Below are 16044 nucleotides of genomic sequence, written 5' to 3' on the forward strand. Positions count from 1 at the left end.
TGTGGAGCTGAATCAGTCTGTCACAACAAGCTGCCACTTTCTCTCTACTCAATCTGCTCTACTTGTGATTGACAAATCATTAGCCATTATCTAATGAGCATATCCTTTCTGACTCTAATTACAAATGGAAATGACAGAATTACCTTTTTAATAATACACAAAACTAAAGTTCTTAAACAGAAGTTCCCTTTTTCTATAAATTTCTGTATAACCTGATGCCCTTTTTTTTTTTTTTTGCCACCACAGTCCCAGCAGCCCCTCCCCCTTCTGGTCGTCAGAAAGAATGCACTTAAATCAGTCAACCAATCGTTTATACTGGAGAGACTAAGTACAGGAGAAAGGATTACTGTTAACTTTGAAGAGATAGCAGAGTATAAAAGAAAATAAAAAATATGGAGCTGAAAATGAGCAGAGAAGGCTTTAAATTGGGCTGTTTTAGTAGCTCAATACAGCTGAAGCCCAAATATACAGGGTGGGCCATTTATATGGATACACCGTAATAACATGGGAATGGTTGGTGATATTAAAGTCCTGTTTGTGGCACATTAGTATCTGTGAGGGGGCAAACTCCTCAAGATGGGTGGTGACCATGGTGGCCATTTAGAAGTCGGCCATCTTGGATAAAACTTTTGTTTTTTCAGTAGGAAGAGGGCCATGTGACACATCAAACTTATTGGTAATGTCACAAGAAAAACAATGGTGTGTTTGGTTTCAACGTAACTTTGTTCTTTCATGAGTTATTTACAAGTTTCTGACCACTTATAAAATGTGTTCAATGTGCTGCCCGTTGTGTTGGATTGTCAATGCAACCCTCACTGAAGCATAATAACAAATCCCAGCAGCAGCCAGTGATATCCTCAGCCTTCCAGCACAGCGGTCTTTTTTGCGCCACGGACCGGCCTTTAAGGTGTCGCGGATAAATACAACAAAATAAAATGATACGACCGAGACAAAAACTGTGGTATTTTGTAAATATAATAATAAACGTGAATTCACTGTGTAATTGTGTAACTTTATTAGCAGCGTGCTCCTGAAACAACCAACAACATTGAGAGTAACATCCTCCTCTCTGGTCGCTATGGTAACGCGTAAATATTTCTTTCAAAATAAGAACCAACTACAACACGGGTAAAGACCGCGTTAACGATAAAAACCCTGAAAACCATGAATTTCACACCCGAGCCTCAATTCTCATGGCCCGGCACCGAACCACTCACGGACTGGTTGGGGACCGCTGTTCTAGCAAATATACCTACGGTATTAATTTCAAAATCCTGTGTTGCTTTCCCAAAAAGTTGATTCAACATCAAGACATTTGTTGCTTTGTTCTCAAGTCATTGCATTAACAAGATTTTCAGAAAACTTGAACTCTGACCTTTAGGCCACGGTCATTGAGATTCAAAATTGTCTGAGATTTTTAGCAGATACCCCCATGGTATCTAAAGTCCTACTATGCTTCGTTCTGGAGTTATCCCTGACAACCTCGGGTGTGGATGCGCCTGCCCGGCAGGGAGACGACAAAGCCTCAACAACCTTTTGTGGCCGAGGGGTAAAAATGAAGCGAGCGGTTTCCTTCAGGGTAGAAAAGTTTTATTGGTATAAATATGCAAAAGGAAATTCATTTTAAGACTGCATGTTTATGAATGTTCTTCAAGCTTTTTATGAAAATCCATGTTTAAGCAAACCTCGTTACACTGTGTACACAATTACGGTACATTTAAAGGCTTTCTGTTGAAAACCACAATAATGATCTTAACACACAAATGTTCTAAGCATACTGCTTTTGATTTGATTGACAGCAAGCAAACTTGAGAACACTGGTAGTTGAGCATTGTACAGCATTGATGATCATGTGATATACTCACGGATGGACTGGGCCGGCCCCAGGACAACCGATACACAAATATAATTTAAAAAAAGCTGATAATAAATAACAAAAATAGCTACTACTAAATGACTACGAACTCCTGAGACAATACTGCCACTGTAATACTGATACAGAGAGTAAACAAATATTCTCCTGCCGAGGAGATGGTCACTTGGCTCCACTCTTTACAACTCATTTTAAAAAACATGCAAAAACAACAAGAAAAGCAACAATGACACAACAATACAAAGTTCAATATAACACTGAGCAATGTTTGTTTCGTGTGACGGTCGAATTGCGACAGTCAGGATTCTGCCATAGAGAGTGCTAAAGATATGTTTCAGTATGTGCTGAAGAGGGCGTGTATGGGTTCTTCCAAATGGCAACGCAGTCTGTGGAGAGAATACATAGTGCTTTCACATGGGCTTCTGTGGCACATTTAGCAGCCATTGATTTTATCATTGCTTTGTCGGCTTCCAGTGCAGGTTTTTTTCTTTTCTTTTCTTTTTTTCAGAGTGTGTCTGCGAGCCTTAGTGTTCGAACTCGGCCTCAGGCTTGTTAAACATCGAGCCCATCTGAATGCTCTTCATATGCTTTGACAACTGAGATGACACTGTGCAATATCTGTAATCGTCAGAGTGCAGCAGCCCGGCCAACAGCCTGACAGTTCACACGCAGCCCGCTGCCGGACTCAGTGGGCTGCTCGCGCCCTGCTGGGCCCCTCTGATGGCTCGCTAGTCGTGGCGTCTTCCGTTTGAGCGGAGGTGGTTTCTGAACCCGTGTTGCTGTCGCTGGTTCCCTCCTCCATGGCTCCCTCTGGGACGCTCTCTTTGTCCTCTGACGCCCCCTCTTCGCTGCCGGGGTGGGCCTCAGGTTCCTCTGAGGTCTTTGGCTTCCCTGAATCAAAGAAATGTATTTGTTATTATTAATTCGATCTTCCAACCAGCATTTCTGGGGCAGGGATGGCATTTCCAATCACAGTTCACATATTTTCATATTGAAGGGAGGCTCATGAATGAAGGTAGCAGTTTTCAGTGGTGCAGCGGGAAGGGCGAAGCTGTTGGTGCAGAACTTGATCAAGGAACTGTTACACTGTTGTTTGCTACTAAAATAGACCAAGACAGTGAACCCAGGCGGAACCAAAGGAAACTCTGAGAGATCTGACGTCAGCAGTGCTTGTTAAAAACTCGTGAAGGTAAAAAAGTCAATGTGAAACACCTGTTTGACAACCTTAAAGCAGATTTTTGTTTGCTTGACACAGAGACGGTGCAGCTGAATGAGCAAAGGGCACAGCTGTCTGAACACACACAAAATGCATGCTTGCCTTGCTTTAAGCCTCTGACATCACTTGTAAACTTTGCAGCATGATGACGGACGCTGTCCCTCTCTCACAGCATTTACATCACCGCTTTTATTTTCAGGCTTCAGTTACTAGAGGTAAGCCATGAAAGCAGACAGACCCATGCTTTTACTAGCATGTACACTTTGTGACAATATATAAAGGATACATGTAAATATATCATACTGACGATAGACTCGAGCTACACCATCGTGGACTGCAGGAGGTGATGGTGGTCCCTGCAGCTCAGTGTTGGTTGGACTGACCTACCAACTTGAACAACGACTAGCTGCAGTTCAAAACAGAGCCACATGAGTTTAGGGATAGATGGCTGCATATCTCATTGCCCTGGACAGGACTGAGCTTTCAAAATAAGATTGAGAAGTCTGAAAAAGTCTAAATATATGAAACACAGAATATAAACGTGTTATTAAACCGGGCTATTAAACCACAGATTAAGCTGCTCAGAGTGTTGCGTTGGACACAAGCCATGACTAGTGTCCAGCGTTGCTCACCTGGTGCGTCTGTAGTGCTGGATTCGGTCTCCTCGCCTTCCTTGTTGCTGCCTTCGCTCAGAGAGTTTTGCTGGGGCTTGTTGCCATGTGTTGCACAAATGTGTTTGTCTTCCTCTGCCAGCACACAGGTCGGGGCCTCTCTTGCACCTCGATCTCCTGCATCCTTCTCACGTTCTGCCATCCGTTTGCGGGCTGCTTCTTCTGCTGCAGCAATCTCTGCAGAAATCTTCTCCATGTCCACCTCCACCTTCATGCAGCACAACTGAAAACAACAAACAGCAAATGTGGAATAAATAAGTTATTTTTGAAACCTCTGACTGTTTTCTCAGAACTGTAAAGACAAACCTAATTTTCTTTTTGGAAACCACAAACGCATCAAAACAGTTTTATCTCTTCTATAAACCACACAACGCTGCCAGAACTCTCTCTCACACAGACAGGCAAAACAACAGTACTTGACATTCATTACACACTCTCTACAACGCTCTTCGGGGTATTTAAATCAGGACTTTCCAACCTCATGTGGCTGTCCTCCACCCACCACTCTTTTCAGTGTGATGTACTTATGATGTGTGGCAGAGAAGCAGCAGAGAAACAGAACAGTGCATGCAGTAAATCGTAGTTTTAAACATGTTTCACATGTTTCTGTAGTATGACTCAAGTAAATGAGGAATGTAAAAGTGGCTGCTTTCATGAATAAATCATAGCACAAGTCATACAAGGCTCACATTAAACACTACTTCTTTCATGCCATGCACAAAAACACACTCTATGACCTTTATTCAAACTGCATCTGAAATTACTGATTTGTGTCTTTCTCCTCTTCCCACCCCCTACCCCTCAGACGGTTTCCATCCATTGCTTCCTGCGCACCCTGAACGTGCTTCATCAACATGATTAGCGACGCCCGAATTTTGCGCTACCATGCATAAAATATAACACCTGTACCATTGTGTTAAACGTCCGGCTCATGTGGTTAGCTTTGTGCATCACTTTGCAAAATCTCTTTAGTCAATTGTATTTGTTTCTTCAAAAACATCATATAAGATGTACAAGTTGCTTCAAATTCAAGTGAAAAGACTGGTTGATTCAGTAAATAGTGCAGGAAGGTTAAATATGACTCAGAATGGGAGTTGAAAGGTTAGTTAACTAAACCTGAAAGCTTTTGAGCAAAATGAAATAAAGATAATCACTACACTTTGACAAAAACTGAAACACTGTATTTAAAAACTAAAAAAAACAATCTTGAGGCACTTTCCTTGGTTTCAGTCTTTTAGGACGTCAGCCGCCGACACAAAATGTGTTTTGTTTATTTTGAACTTCTTCAATCATAACTTGTGGAATTAAAAAAAAAAAGGTTTTATTTCTGTTTCGTTCTCACTGGAAAATATAAGCCTGTGATGGTTGTGGTTTTAACAAGTCTGTGCAGGATAAATAAAATTACAGCTTGTTAGAAAGTACACGGATCAGGTCACAGAGCCTTTGGTGCAGATGTTTTGACACTCAGGATGTTGACTGTATTCACAAAGTGTTGTGTTTGTACTGTAATCTGTATCCTGAATTCCTGTTATCATACCTCCTTTATATTCTAATACTTGTAAAGCTTAAACTGGTGAAAACTAAACACACTCGCTCTAAACACACTAAGAAAGAACAAAACAGAAACAAAAAGTTACTGGAAAACATGACCAGTATAACTCTGGTGTTAACATGTTTGTGCAGGCTGAATGTGATGTCACAGCTGTCTAGGGAGCACCTACAGCAGGTCTGTCAACTTAAAGACTTGTTCTGTCTTTAACAAGCTCTGTAAAATATAAATGGCGCCACCTTTTGTCCACACCGGGAACTGCAGCCCATTGCACAAAATAACAGTTATAATGGAGGCTACAAATTGTGAATGATGACAGCTATATGATTGCCAGAACATGTGGATGGAGTTAGCTGCAGCTTGGGCCTGCGTGGCAGATGGAGAAAGGCCCATAACCAGAGCTGCACACGTCACGCAAAGTGAAGCTTGCGTGCAAGTAGGCAATGACAGAGTTCAATGTAAAAGACGCCGTACCCTTTTGAGCTCGTTTGTGAACGACTCTGTGGCGTCGATGAATTTTCTCTTCTTGTCCTGATGGCGGTCTTCAATCTGAAGCAACTCTGCCTCCAGTTTTCTCTGGGAAACGAGACACGCAGGCACCACAGTTAGGAATTAACGAGCTGATAAAAACAGAGCCGTCAGTGAGCGTTTAAACATCCCAGTTTGATCCTACCTGATGAACCATCAGGGACTGGACCTGCCGTTTGAGGACCTGCATGCGAGCGGTCGTGACGACGGATCGCACGTCTGGGACGACGCTCTCGCTGAGGATCTCGCTGATCAGACGGTGGTTGCGTTGGAAACGAGCCGCGGCCAAGTGCTTTATAGAAAACCCGTCGTCGTAATCTGAAGACAAGAAACTCATCTGAGTTGTTGCCGTACACGTTTATGGGCCTTTCAGAAAGCAAAGCAAAAGAGGCTTCAGCAAAAAACCAGCGTAAACAATACAAACAGAATCACGCAAACATGTATGAAGACAGCGTAAACATACGGAGGATATGGCTCAATATTTATACAGAGTTCGAGCTAAGTATATGCCATTATGTCCAAACACATCCCTAAGCAAAGTAGGTGAATGGCACAGGCAGCCAATTATAACCCACAGTATGTGGACAGATGTTTTAAGCCGTACTCTGCAATTTACATTCATCAGTAAATGTTTCTCTGTGTTGTCTTGTAAGTACAGGACGACTGTGCATTAAGGTAAAAACCTACAAACACAGCCTGAAGAAAATATTCATGCTAAATTACCCTGTTACCACTGATTTGGGAATGTATTCCCAATAAATGCACAGAAATCCTGAAAGCATCTTTGACACCGATTACAGCTTTGACTTGAACCGTCGTTTGAATTTGCTCAATTTCAAGTTTTATTGTCATGTACAGATAAGCAGTGTAGCAACATTTACCCATAATGAAAATCTTTGGCTCGTGCTCCTCAGCTTTACATGAACATATAGAAAGTGTGCAGTTATATTAAGAAGAAAATAACAGAAAAATAGCAATAATAATAATAATAATGAAGAAAAATGCATTAAATATTTAGAGAATTTAAGACAAGCTGGTATATACAGTTTGTGCAAAACTGTGCAATGAGCATTTAAGTGGCATTTGTTGAAGTGACAGTGTGTAGAGTCCTGTAATTGTAGTGAGTGTGTAATAGTGTGTATAAGATGTTTAAGTGCAGGTTAAGATGTCAAAGCGCAGCAGTGCATGTGCACGGCTTTGTTAAAGCCACCTAAGAGATTTTCATTAGAAATTAAAACCTATCCCAAGACTGCGCTGTATGCAAAACATTTCCTCTATATGAGCACGGCGAGTGATTTATGGGCCCAGATGAGTGGAAATTAACCATAAATGTCACAAAGCTTTCACAAGCTCACGCTGACTGATAAAGTAAATTATGTATTCAGTGCTCAGCAATTAACAAACTGTGGTTGTGTGGGGAAATTTATATTAGACCACAAACTGTTGAGTTGTACATAGACCTCCAGGTGGAAAACGCTTTGAAAAGTTTTCTGACATTTAAAATGTGTTTTTTAATCAGATTTGACTGTTTCCCACTAAGCACACAATTAAATTAATTTTTGAATAATGTGTTAAAATTAATGTCTGTTGACTGGCAAGACTTGTTCCTAGAAAGGTTTTGAGATGACGTGCATGACCAGTCAAGGTTTGCTAGTCAGCACCACAAATATTAAGTAGTTAAACTAATTATTAAGTAAGTTAAATAGTTAACACTAATGGATTAATAATGCAGTCAGGGTGTAACATGCCTTTTAGCCTGTCAGCTGTGACAGTCTCATCCCCTGTGATGGTAGGTTCGATCAGCAGCCAAGAAAAGAACATGAATTGATGGGTAGTTAACAATCAACTGTAATATGTCACACAGCTTGGCACAGAGTGACATATACATTTAGCAGGACTTGAAATTTGGTCGAGTGAAACAGCGTTTTTACAGGACTCTATGGAATCCACCGTCTCCTTCCACAGAAAGTAAGAGCATAAAGTGGTAGCCAGGTTCTGCTAATCATGCACCCGATGAACTGATCGTAATCGACTGTAACCACCACTGGAAGTTTGCTGGTCTGGAGCATTCAGGTGTGTTCAGGATCTTCCCAGGGGTCGACTTCCCAGCAACTTCACCCCAAGTTCAGACTAGAGTTAGCCAATTAATCGAAAACTAATCAAAACCGACATTCAGAAACTCTAATCGACATAATCTCACATCTGTTATTTTGCTTTGTTTTTTAACTCGCTAATGTTTAATACTCCCCTGTTTAAAACATAGTGTGTTGTCACATGACTGCCACATCAAGTCTACAACAGAGAAAATAAAATGCATGAAAAATAGTTTCAGCAGCCAACGTTGAGACCACCAATCTGCTACCACAGCTCCAACACCATCGGATTAGCAAAAATAAATAATTAATTCAGCATTAGTAGCATATTTATGGTACAAACCTTGTGAACTATGAGCGGAGGAGAAAATTTAAAGTGTGTAGTAGTAATAATAAAAGTAACAATCATCAGCGTACGTACATGTACATCCATCTACGTCGACATCTGCAAACCTCACTTGTCTTCACTTATTTATTTTTGTACTTATTTATCTTCCATTATTTTTTTTTATCCTCATTTGTCTTTATGACAGCAAGAAGGAAGAATTTCACTGCACAGAGAAATGCTATGTCTTCTGTACATATGACAATAAATGCTTTGAATCTTGAATCTTTGAATCTAATCATAATAATCGTAGTGCAATTAGAAGAGGACGGAACAAGTATGGCTTGTTTGGTAGAGTTCTCTTAAGTTTCTAAAGTTGCATCTGAACAAACCACGAGACATAATAATAATGAGACCAAAGTGGAGACGTTTGATCAGATTGCACAGCACCACCACAACTCCTCATACTGTCAGCACGATGGTAGGGGGCTGATGATTTGGGCTTGTTTTTTTACAGCCACAGGACCAGACCGCAAAAAATTCTTGAGTCAAACTAAAGCTTGGCCCGATTTCAGCCACTAAACAGGAAGTAAATCCCTAGTCCAGCAGCAAATCTGCGACAGAATGACTGAAATAGAATGAAGATGCATGGTGGTGGTCCCAGTCTAAGTCCAGACCTCAACCTGATCATGATCCTGTGCATTAACCAGCGCCCACAAACTTGAATGAACTGAAGCAAAGCTGTAAAGAAACTCTGCCAGAATTGCTCTACAACGATGTGAGACAATGATAAAGTCACAGTTTTCACGTGATGTATGATTATACATTGGAAGTTATTGAAGGCTCTTAATATAAGCATCTTAAATCCCTCCCCCTGCCGTCGGACAGACTCCAGCTTCAACAGCTTAAACTGCAGCTTGAAGCAGTCGTTCTTGTTCTGCTCTGGAAATCCGCTGCGAGAACGATGGCCCCACAAACCAGGCCTTGCAGCAGGTGGAGACCTGGTGCTGTTGAGTTCACCGAGGCTTCAAAGAAGAGCAGGGACTATTGCAGGGATGTTTGAGGAACCTACTGCTTGTGGTAATTTCTTATTTAAAGGGACTAAACTTTATTACAGAAACAAATACAGTGCAATTCTGCTGGAAACAGTGTATTTTTATACTCCATATACATGTTTAAAAAGACATCCATTTACTCTTACCCGTTAACAACAATCCACCTGTGTTTTCGCCATTTTTCCATTTAGCAGACTTGCTTTGACTTTGTTGTGGCAAGCTTCGCCCTTGCTCACTGGGTATCACCTGAGGTTGCTGGTGCTGTGCACCTCTGTGTGCACCTTTTGAAACTTTCCAGAGAGCAGAAATGAATGTCGTTTGCCACATAGGTGCTCAAGACACAAAAACAGGAAACCATTACCACTCCGAATGCCGTGTGAGAGCATTAAGCTTCTCTATGATCACAAATGACGTCTCACTAATGTGTGGGATATTTCTCAAAAGGTAAGGTCTCCACGTCGAACACTGTTTCAGGTTATTTTCTAGTAGAGTCAAACCACAGCACCTCAAAAATACCCATTTTAATGTTCATAAACAATGCAACAAACTGATGTTTAGAGTAGAAGTGCACGAAGACTTTAATAAAGAGTGATCTCTGTTCTCTCCACCCGGAGAGCTAAATCTTATTTAATCGTCGCTGTACGTGCAGTTTGTTAAGAACAAAGCCCACTGGGATACCAGCTTTGACATTTTTATGGTCTGGGGTGTTTCTAAATAGCAACGGTTTTATCTGTAGTTTTCCTGTGCATCATTATCGTCTACTGTAACTCAGCCAGACCCCAGACAAGCATCATTTCCTTGAGGTGGGTGTAACTCAAACGTTTTCTTCTGGCTTCTGTCTAACATGGTGTGTGTGTGTGTGTGTGTGTGTGTGTGTGTGTGTGTGTGTGCGTGCATCAGTCAGGCTTTATAACAACAGAGCAAAGAATGTAAATTTTGCAATTATGTCTTAACCATTGCCAAAAATACCTACAAAATGTAAACACGTGTGCAAAACAAAGGCAAATTTTGGTCCCAGGCTGGAAGCTTGAAAGCAGAAATGGCGTTTCAAAGGTACCATTACCAAAGATGTTAATGGTTGTAGCGCTATAGGAGGAGGGGGGGGGATAACACATTCTCTGGGTGTGCGCGCTCGCAACGCTGTGTGGTCGTGCTACAATAATTACAACTCTGTGGCAGTGCTCTAAAGAGCCCAGGGGGCCTTACCATCTGGATCCTCTGCTGGCTGAATACTCATGTAAGGCTCATCCTTGTCCAGCCTGGACTGCCTCTGGCGACTCTCCTCTTCCAGAGCTGCCTCGGCCCGGCTTTTTGCATTTACATAGGCCAGGTAGGCTGGCGAGTTGTGATAGGCCTTCATGCTCTCATTATACTCAATCTACAGTGGAAAAGATGAAGGAATGACAAGGAAACAGAAAAGGCAAGCAGACACAACAATGTGGACCCTTGTATCTAGGACAAGATGAGGAAAGAGGTTTATTCAGGAAGGAATGATGACTGGAGGGACCCACAGCTAGCGGGGACACATCTACTGTCACCCATCAGGAAAAACCCCATAAACACCCCTTGTAAAACAACCAACCTTCTCTGCTTCGTAGTCATTCAAATAATCCTGTTTCTCCTCATCAGTGAGGTCCCTCCACATGCCACCGATTATCTTCCCAATTTCCCATAGCTTCAGATCAGGATTGGAGGCTTTTACTTGATCCCAAACCTGGTGATGAGAACCAGACATGGGTGTGGGGTTGGGTTGGGTTGGAGGGGCTATAGGTGGTTATCTCTTTGCAGAGAGGTCACAAACCAGAGGAGGCCGTGTGCTTTAAGCTGCATTTCCAAGCTCAGAAATCCCACTATGTGATGTAGACAGTTCTAAGTAATTCCTGGCTTAATCTGGCTTCACACCTACCTCGATAAACAACTACCAAGACAAAATGTACATCTTACTATGCAAACTATGTTCAAATCAAAGCATCCCTCTCTTCCAGCTGAGCACATGATGATGCAAAAGGGAGCAGTTAAACACTGTACCTACCTTGCGACTGTATCTCATATATGGCATCAGTGGCTTATCGGGAGGCTTGGGTGGCTTTGGGATATTTATTCCAGAGGAATTCTGGTAAAGAAAGGAAAAAGAGTCACCTTGAGATACGCCTGCTGTGCAGTGACGAGGCATCCACAGAAACACTATAGCTAAGCTAGGCTGAAGCTTGTGACGCTACAAGCAGGTGATTATGTTCAGGTTTAAACACAAGATCCATTAAAGGAGCTTCTTATCATTTAACTCGATTGCATTGATGACAGTTTGGAGGTATAAACAAGAAGAAGAAAGCCCACAGAGTGCACTGCAACAACGCAGACTGTGGGGGGAAAAAATCAAATAGAAAAATCTCACTTAAGCTGAGATTTGCTCAGTGCGAGACATAATGCCATTATCAGAGGCAGCCAACCACAGCTTGCATGCAGCGACTAAATTACTGCTCAGCAGCCAGAGCCATGCCGAGCAGCAAAGTCTTTAATGCCATGGCAACATGATGGCATGGGTTACTTAACATGGCTGTCAGAAATGCAGACTTTGAAAGGCAGGTGGGATTTGAATAGACACAGATGGACTCTTAGCAGGTCTGCAGTATGAAGGAGGCAGCAGAGGGAGTTTGGGATGGTATGCATCATTTCTGATTCGGTCTCAGTACCGGAATGAGTTTCTACTGTAGGAAAGCAAAATTATGTCTAACCTGATTTACTCCAAACAAAGAAAAGTCAGTCTTATAGCTTGCAAAGGCCTCATCTGCAGCGTCTTCATTTCACTAGAGCAAGCTTTTCTGGTTTGCCTTATACTTTCAGTCACTGCCTTTATTTATTTGTTTTGTTCTTCTATGTTAATATTCATACCGTTACCCGACTGTTGCTGCTTTGGCTCCCTCCCAGTCTGTAGTTGTTGTAGGCCAGATGGCTGTATGGGTTGTACCCCACAAACCCGGTGGTGTTGGGCATTTGCTGATGGAAACAAATGAGACAGAAACACGAATGAGAAATGACCTAAAAGAAGAAGAGGGGAAAGCCCAAGACAACGAAAAAATAATAAAGAAACCAATGAAAGAAGCTGGGAAAATGCAAAAATAAAGAAACTTGAATTCATGCTGGTGCTATAGGAAAATACAGCAGTGGTGTGTCAGCACATCATTCTGTGACTAAACAAAATCAAGCACAAACTGTACTAAAGGTCCTTGGTGTAATTTGCTGGAGGAGATTTCTTCCCCTCTGGTCTCCATAATTTTGCCTCTCCTGAATTATTTTTTATTCCTAGTAGGAATAAAGTTTATCCCCTTCCCAAAGTGATTAATGCTACTTTAACAACAGATACATCTCAAATAATATTGTTTGAGATGTATCTGTAGTGCAAACGACAGTAAAATCAGAAACAGACTTTCACTGTTGAGCCTGGTGCCGTTCCATATCTGCCTTGATCTATGTGTGGCTTTTTAGTCTAACAACAAGCACTAACAGGCTGAAAATTACGGCTAGTAAAATATAAAAAATTAAGGATTCAGAGCAGAAGACTCTGATAGGTCCTCTCAAAAGAAATCTTTTACTCCTGAAGCATAATTTAGAGTCATGTTGGGCAACTGGGCAAAATTCATTTAGAGTTAAATCTGTTTAAAAAAACAAACAAACATTTTTTAAAGTTAAGTAACTGTGTTAAGACTGTTTTTGCCAGTAAGCCTATTATTATTATTATATGAGATTATTTTTTTGTATAAAACAGGCCAAACGCTGCAAATGTTAAATTGCATTTATCTGGTAGAACTGTTGCTAAAAGTATCACATGAGGACATCTTGGGGAAAAAAATGTCATCATGAAATCTATATGAGCCTAGCACTAATATTCTGGTTTTATTTGTGTGACTGAAAAGACCCAATCAGGACCCTGCTTAAGTGTCTCCTCATCAAAACTTAAAACATATTCAATGAGGTATTAAAACTAAAACTGATGTCTGGGGCTGATGCTGTGTTCCTCTATGTTGCTTTCTTATTCAATGCAATTATATTTTGGATGCAATCATTTTATTGCATATGCGTGAGCTGGATCCTAACTAAATGTGGAGCAAAGAGTAAGTTTGATATTTCTGACTACCTCTCAGCATTAGATCCACCTTTCCCTGTTCTCCCACACAAAGTACACAGAAACTACACAGGTTACGGCAATCACGTGAAAGCCAAATACATGTTTTATTTGAATGCAACATGTATGAACGAAGCTAAAATGAGATTTTATGATCGTTCATGATGGTGTTTGTACACTCATGTAGCTCTATTTGCACTTTGGCTCCTTGGATTTCAGTAGAGATGCAGCCATCTCTTTCTGATTCACACACGTTTTGTGTAGGACGCTGTGTGAATATCAGTGAATCCGTCATTATGATCCAATACAATCAATATCATGTATACGATTCTACTTAATGAGTACTTTTACTTTAAGATGTACTCTGATACTAAATCTTTTTTATTAATTAATTATTAGTTTTAGTTATTCTTCATTCACTCTTCAGTGCCACTTTTCGTGCATTGCTTTCTTTTGACCAAGTCTAAAAAAAATAAAATATGCTCTATATTTGTCACTGCACCTGAGCGACTACAAGGCCCTGACAAAACATGCAAATCTGCTATAAATCCCACATACCACTTGAAAGTCTTTCCCAGTATTTTTTAAACTGCATTTATTTCTGATCAATGATTGTGATTTCCTCCAGTACCTGAAAACAAAATAAAAATCTCCATTTTGTGTGAAATAAAAAAAAACCCAGGGGGTGGCTGGAGTTGGGGCTGAAACAGAATGAAAGGTTTTAAATAAAAACCCATGGGTGTGGATGTATATTTGAGAATACTTACAGTTGTAGGGGCAGGGGGAGGTGGAGGGGCATAGGATGGTCTCTCTGTTTCGGGAAAGAAATTAATAAAAATAAAAAAAAGCGAATCAGTCCTGTCCAATCTAACTTCCACAACTCTTGTCATATCACTTCGCATGGATAAACTGAAACACCAGGTCTGATGCATTTAGATACCATCACCTACAAAGAGCCTGACTATAATTAACTGTTTCAAACACTCCCAGTGTCTTACTTGACATTTCTGCAGTGAGGAGGATGAATCAGTCTGTTCCAGTCATTGGATCTGCAATAAACACATTTATGAGGAGGGTAACATTATATACCCCAGTGATTAAATGGGAGATTCAAACATAGCGTAAAACAAAGAGATGCTGATGGTGATTCAGGCAACAAGGCAGGCTAACGTCCACTAGCATCAACGTTAGCTCAAAGCTAACTTAATAAGCGGAATATCTATGGGGCAAATTCACTGTGTCACAATGTAAATAGCATCAATGACCGCTCTATGTGATTATGAAAGTGTGAATATGATGATGGTGGGTGAAGAGCGTAGTTCGCAGACGTTAGACTCGTCAATGCTCGTCCTATAAACGACCTATAACGTAACTAGCAAGTCGCTAACTAGCTAAATCTTTTGCTGTTAGGTTAGCCTGTCTGCGCCAAAAGTCAACCTCAAGTTTAATTTACGGTTGTGAGCTGACTTTAAATGTGGCTGACAAATTCCTAACGTTGTGATAGCTGACATTTCTTGTAGTTCGCTTGGCCCATAAGTTCGTTTGCTCTAAATAACCAGCCGGTTGACGTCTAACTAGCTGAATAGCTGGTAGCTAAAGGAATGAGAATGACACCTATGATTATTATTAGCATGCAGCGTTAGGCAAAGCCGACATGTCTACAGTTATTTGAAATTCCCACGTAATCTGCAAGCATGAATACTAAAGGGCAAAAAACTCACCCCAAACCCTTTAGTCCCCACCACTGTGTGCAGGTTGTGGCTTTGGCAGGGAAGGCTAACCACCTAGCTTAGTAATACAGTTCCCACAATAAACCAGTGAAATGGGGTCCACTCGTATGATTCCTGCAGAATCTTCTAGAACTGCACCCCCACCCTCTCCTTATTACAGCTGTGCCTCGGCTCGATGCTGATGCTCATCGCTCTCTGCTGTCACCGCTGCAGCAGTGACAGCAGAGACGTTTCTCCTCCAGCATTCAGAAGGAAAAAAGACCATATGGCAACAACAGAGCTGCTGAGTGGGATTTCACATTTTCCCTGCGTGGCTTTAGATTTAAGCTGCAGATGTGCAACGTCGTAGCATGATGCAGTTTGCTCCCGGATTGTGAAAAGCTGACCTGCATTGTCACCCCTGACTGCAAAACGCATCATGTCAAAAATCAGCCAGGTCAGTGCAGATGCTCTGCAGCCATCACCTGTGGAAAGCATATATTATTTCCATTTTAAGGCAGTAAGCTCGTTTTTCTTGCAATATAGGGGAAAATCAGGAATGATTTCTTATGTCACCATACCATAAGCTGCATTATGGATGCTTCACAGGCTTGTGAGCTTTTGATAAACTCAAGGTTGCCCCATTCACTGCTCCCATGTTGTTAGAACTGAAATACTTTGCATTCTTGTTCACATTGTCTGAGAGCCGCCCAGGTCAATAGTTCTAATAGTGAGTTCCCTAAAAAAAAACAAAGAAAAGCCCGTGGGATTTGGCCCATTCAGCCTGAATAGTTCTTGTTTTGAATTTGTTAATTGATTGTGGTCATTGTGACCCTCTTTCTTTCTGTTTACTCTGTACACTTGAGAGGTTATTTTACTTCTGCATGACCTGCCTCCTGCACAAT

General features: G+C 41.3%; 1 protein-coding gene across 8 annotated transcripts; it reads right to left on the reverse strand.

The window, feature by feature from the left end:
- Window positions 1–1573: 1573 nt before the first annotated feature.
- LOC113023586 (SWI/SNF-related matrix-associated actin-dependent regulator of chromatin subfamily E member 1) lies at window positions 1574–15469 on the reverse strand. Of its 8 annotated transcripts, none has more exons than XM_026169744.2 (11): window positions 15152–15457; window positions 14429–14479; window positions 14198–14241; window positions 12200–12304; window positions 11343–11423; window positions 10893–11024; window positions 10517–10688; window positions 5983–6155; window positions 5784–5885; window positions 3722–3983; window positions 1574–2764 (listed from the first exon to the last, which is right to left on the reverse strand). In XM_026169744.2, exons 2-11 carry the CDS (start codon window positions 14433–14435, stop codon window positions 2559–2561), a joined length of 1284 nt encoding a protein of 427 aa, XP_026025529.1. In that variant the 5' UTR covers window positions 14436–14479; window positions 15152–15457; the 3' UTR covers window positions 1574–2558. The 8 variants fall into 8 exon arrangements, with proteins under 8 accessions (XP_026025529.1, XP_026025530.1, XP_026025531.1 ...); XM_026169745.2 differs by having other exon boundaries at window positions 12206–12304; window positions 15152–15436; XM_026169746.2 differs by lacking the exon at window positions 10893–11024 and having other exon boundaries at window positions 15152–15469.
- Between the last annotated feature and the right edge of the window lie 575 nt (window positions 15470–16044).

This window comes from Astatotilapia calliptera, chromosome 6, assembly GCF_964374335.1.
Source record: "Astatotilapia calliptera chromosome 6, fAstCal68.1, whole genome shotgun sequence".
Taxonomy (NCBI): Eukaryota; Metazoa; Chordata; class Actinopteri; order Cichliformes; family Cichlidae; genus Astatotilapia; species Astatotilapia calliptera.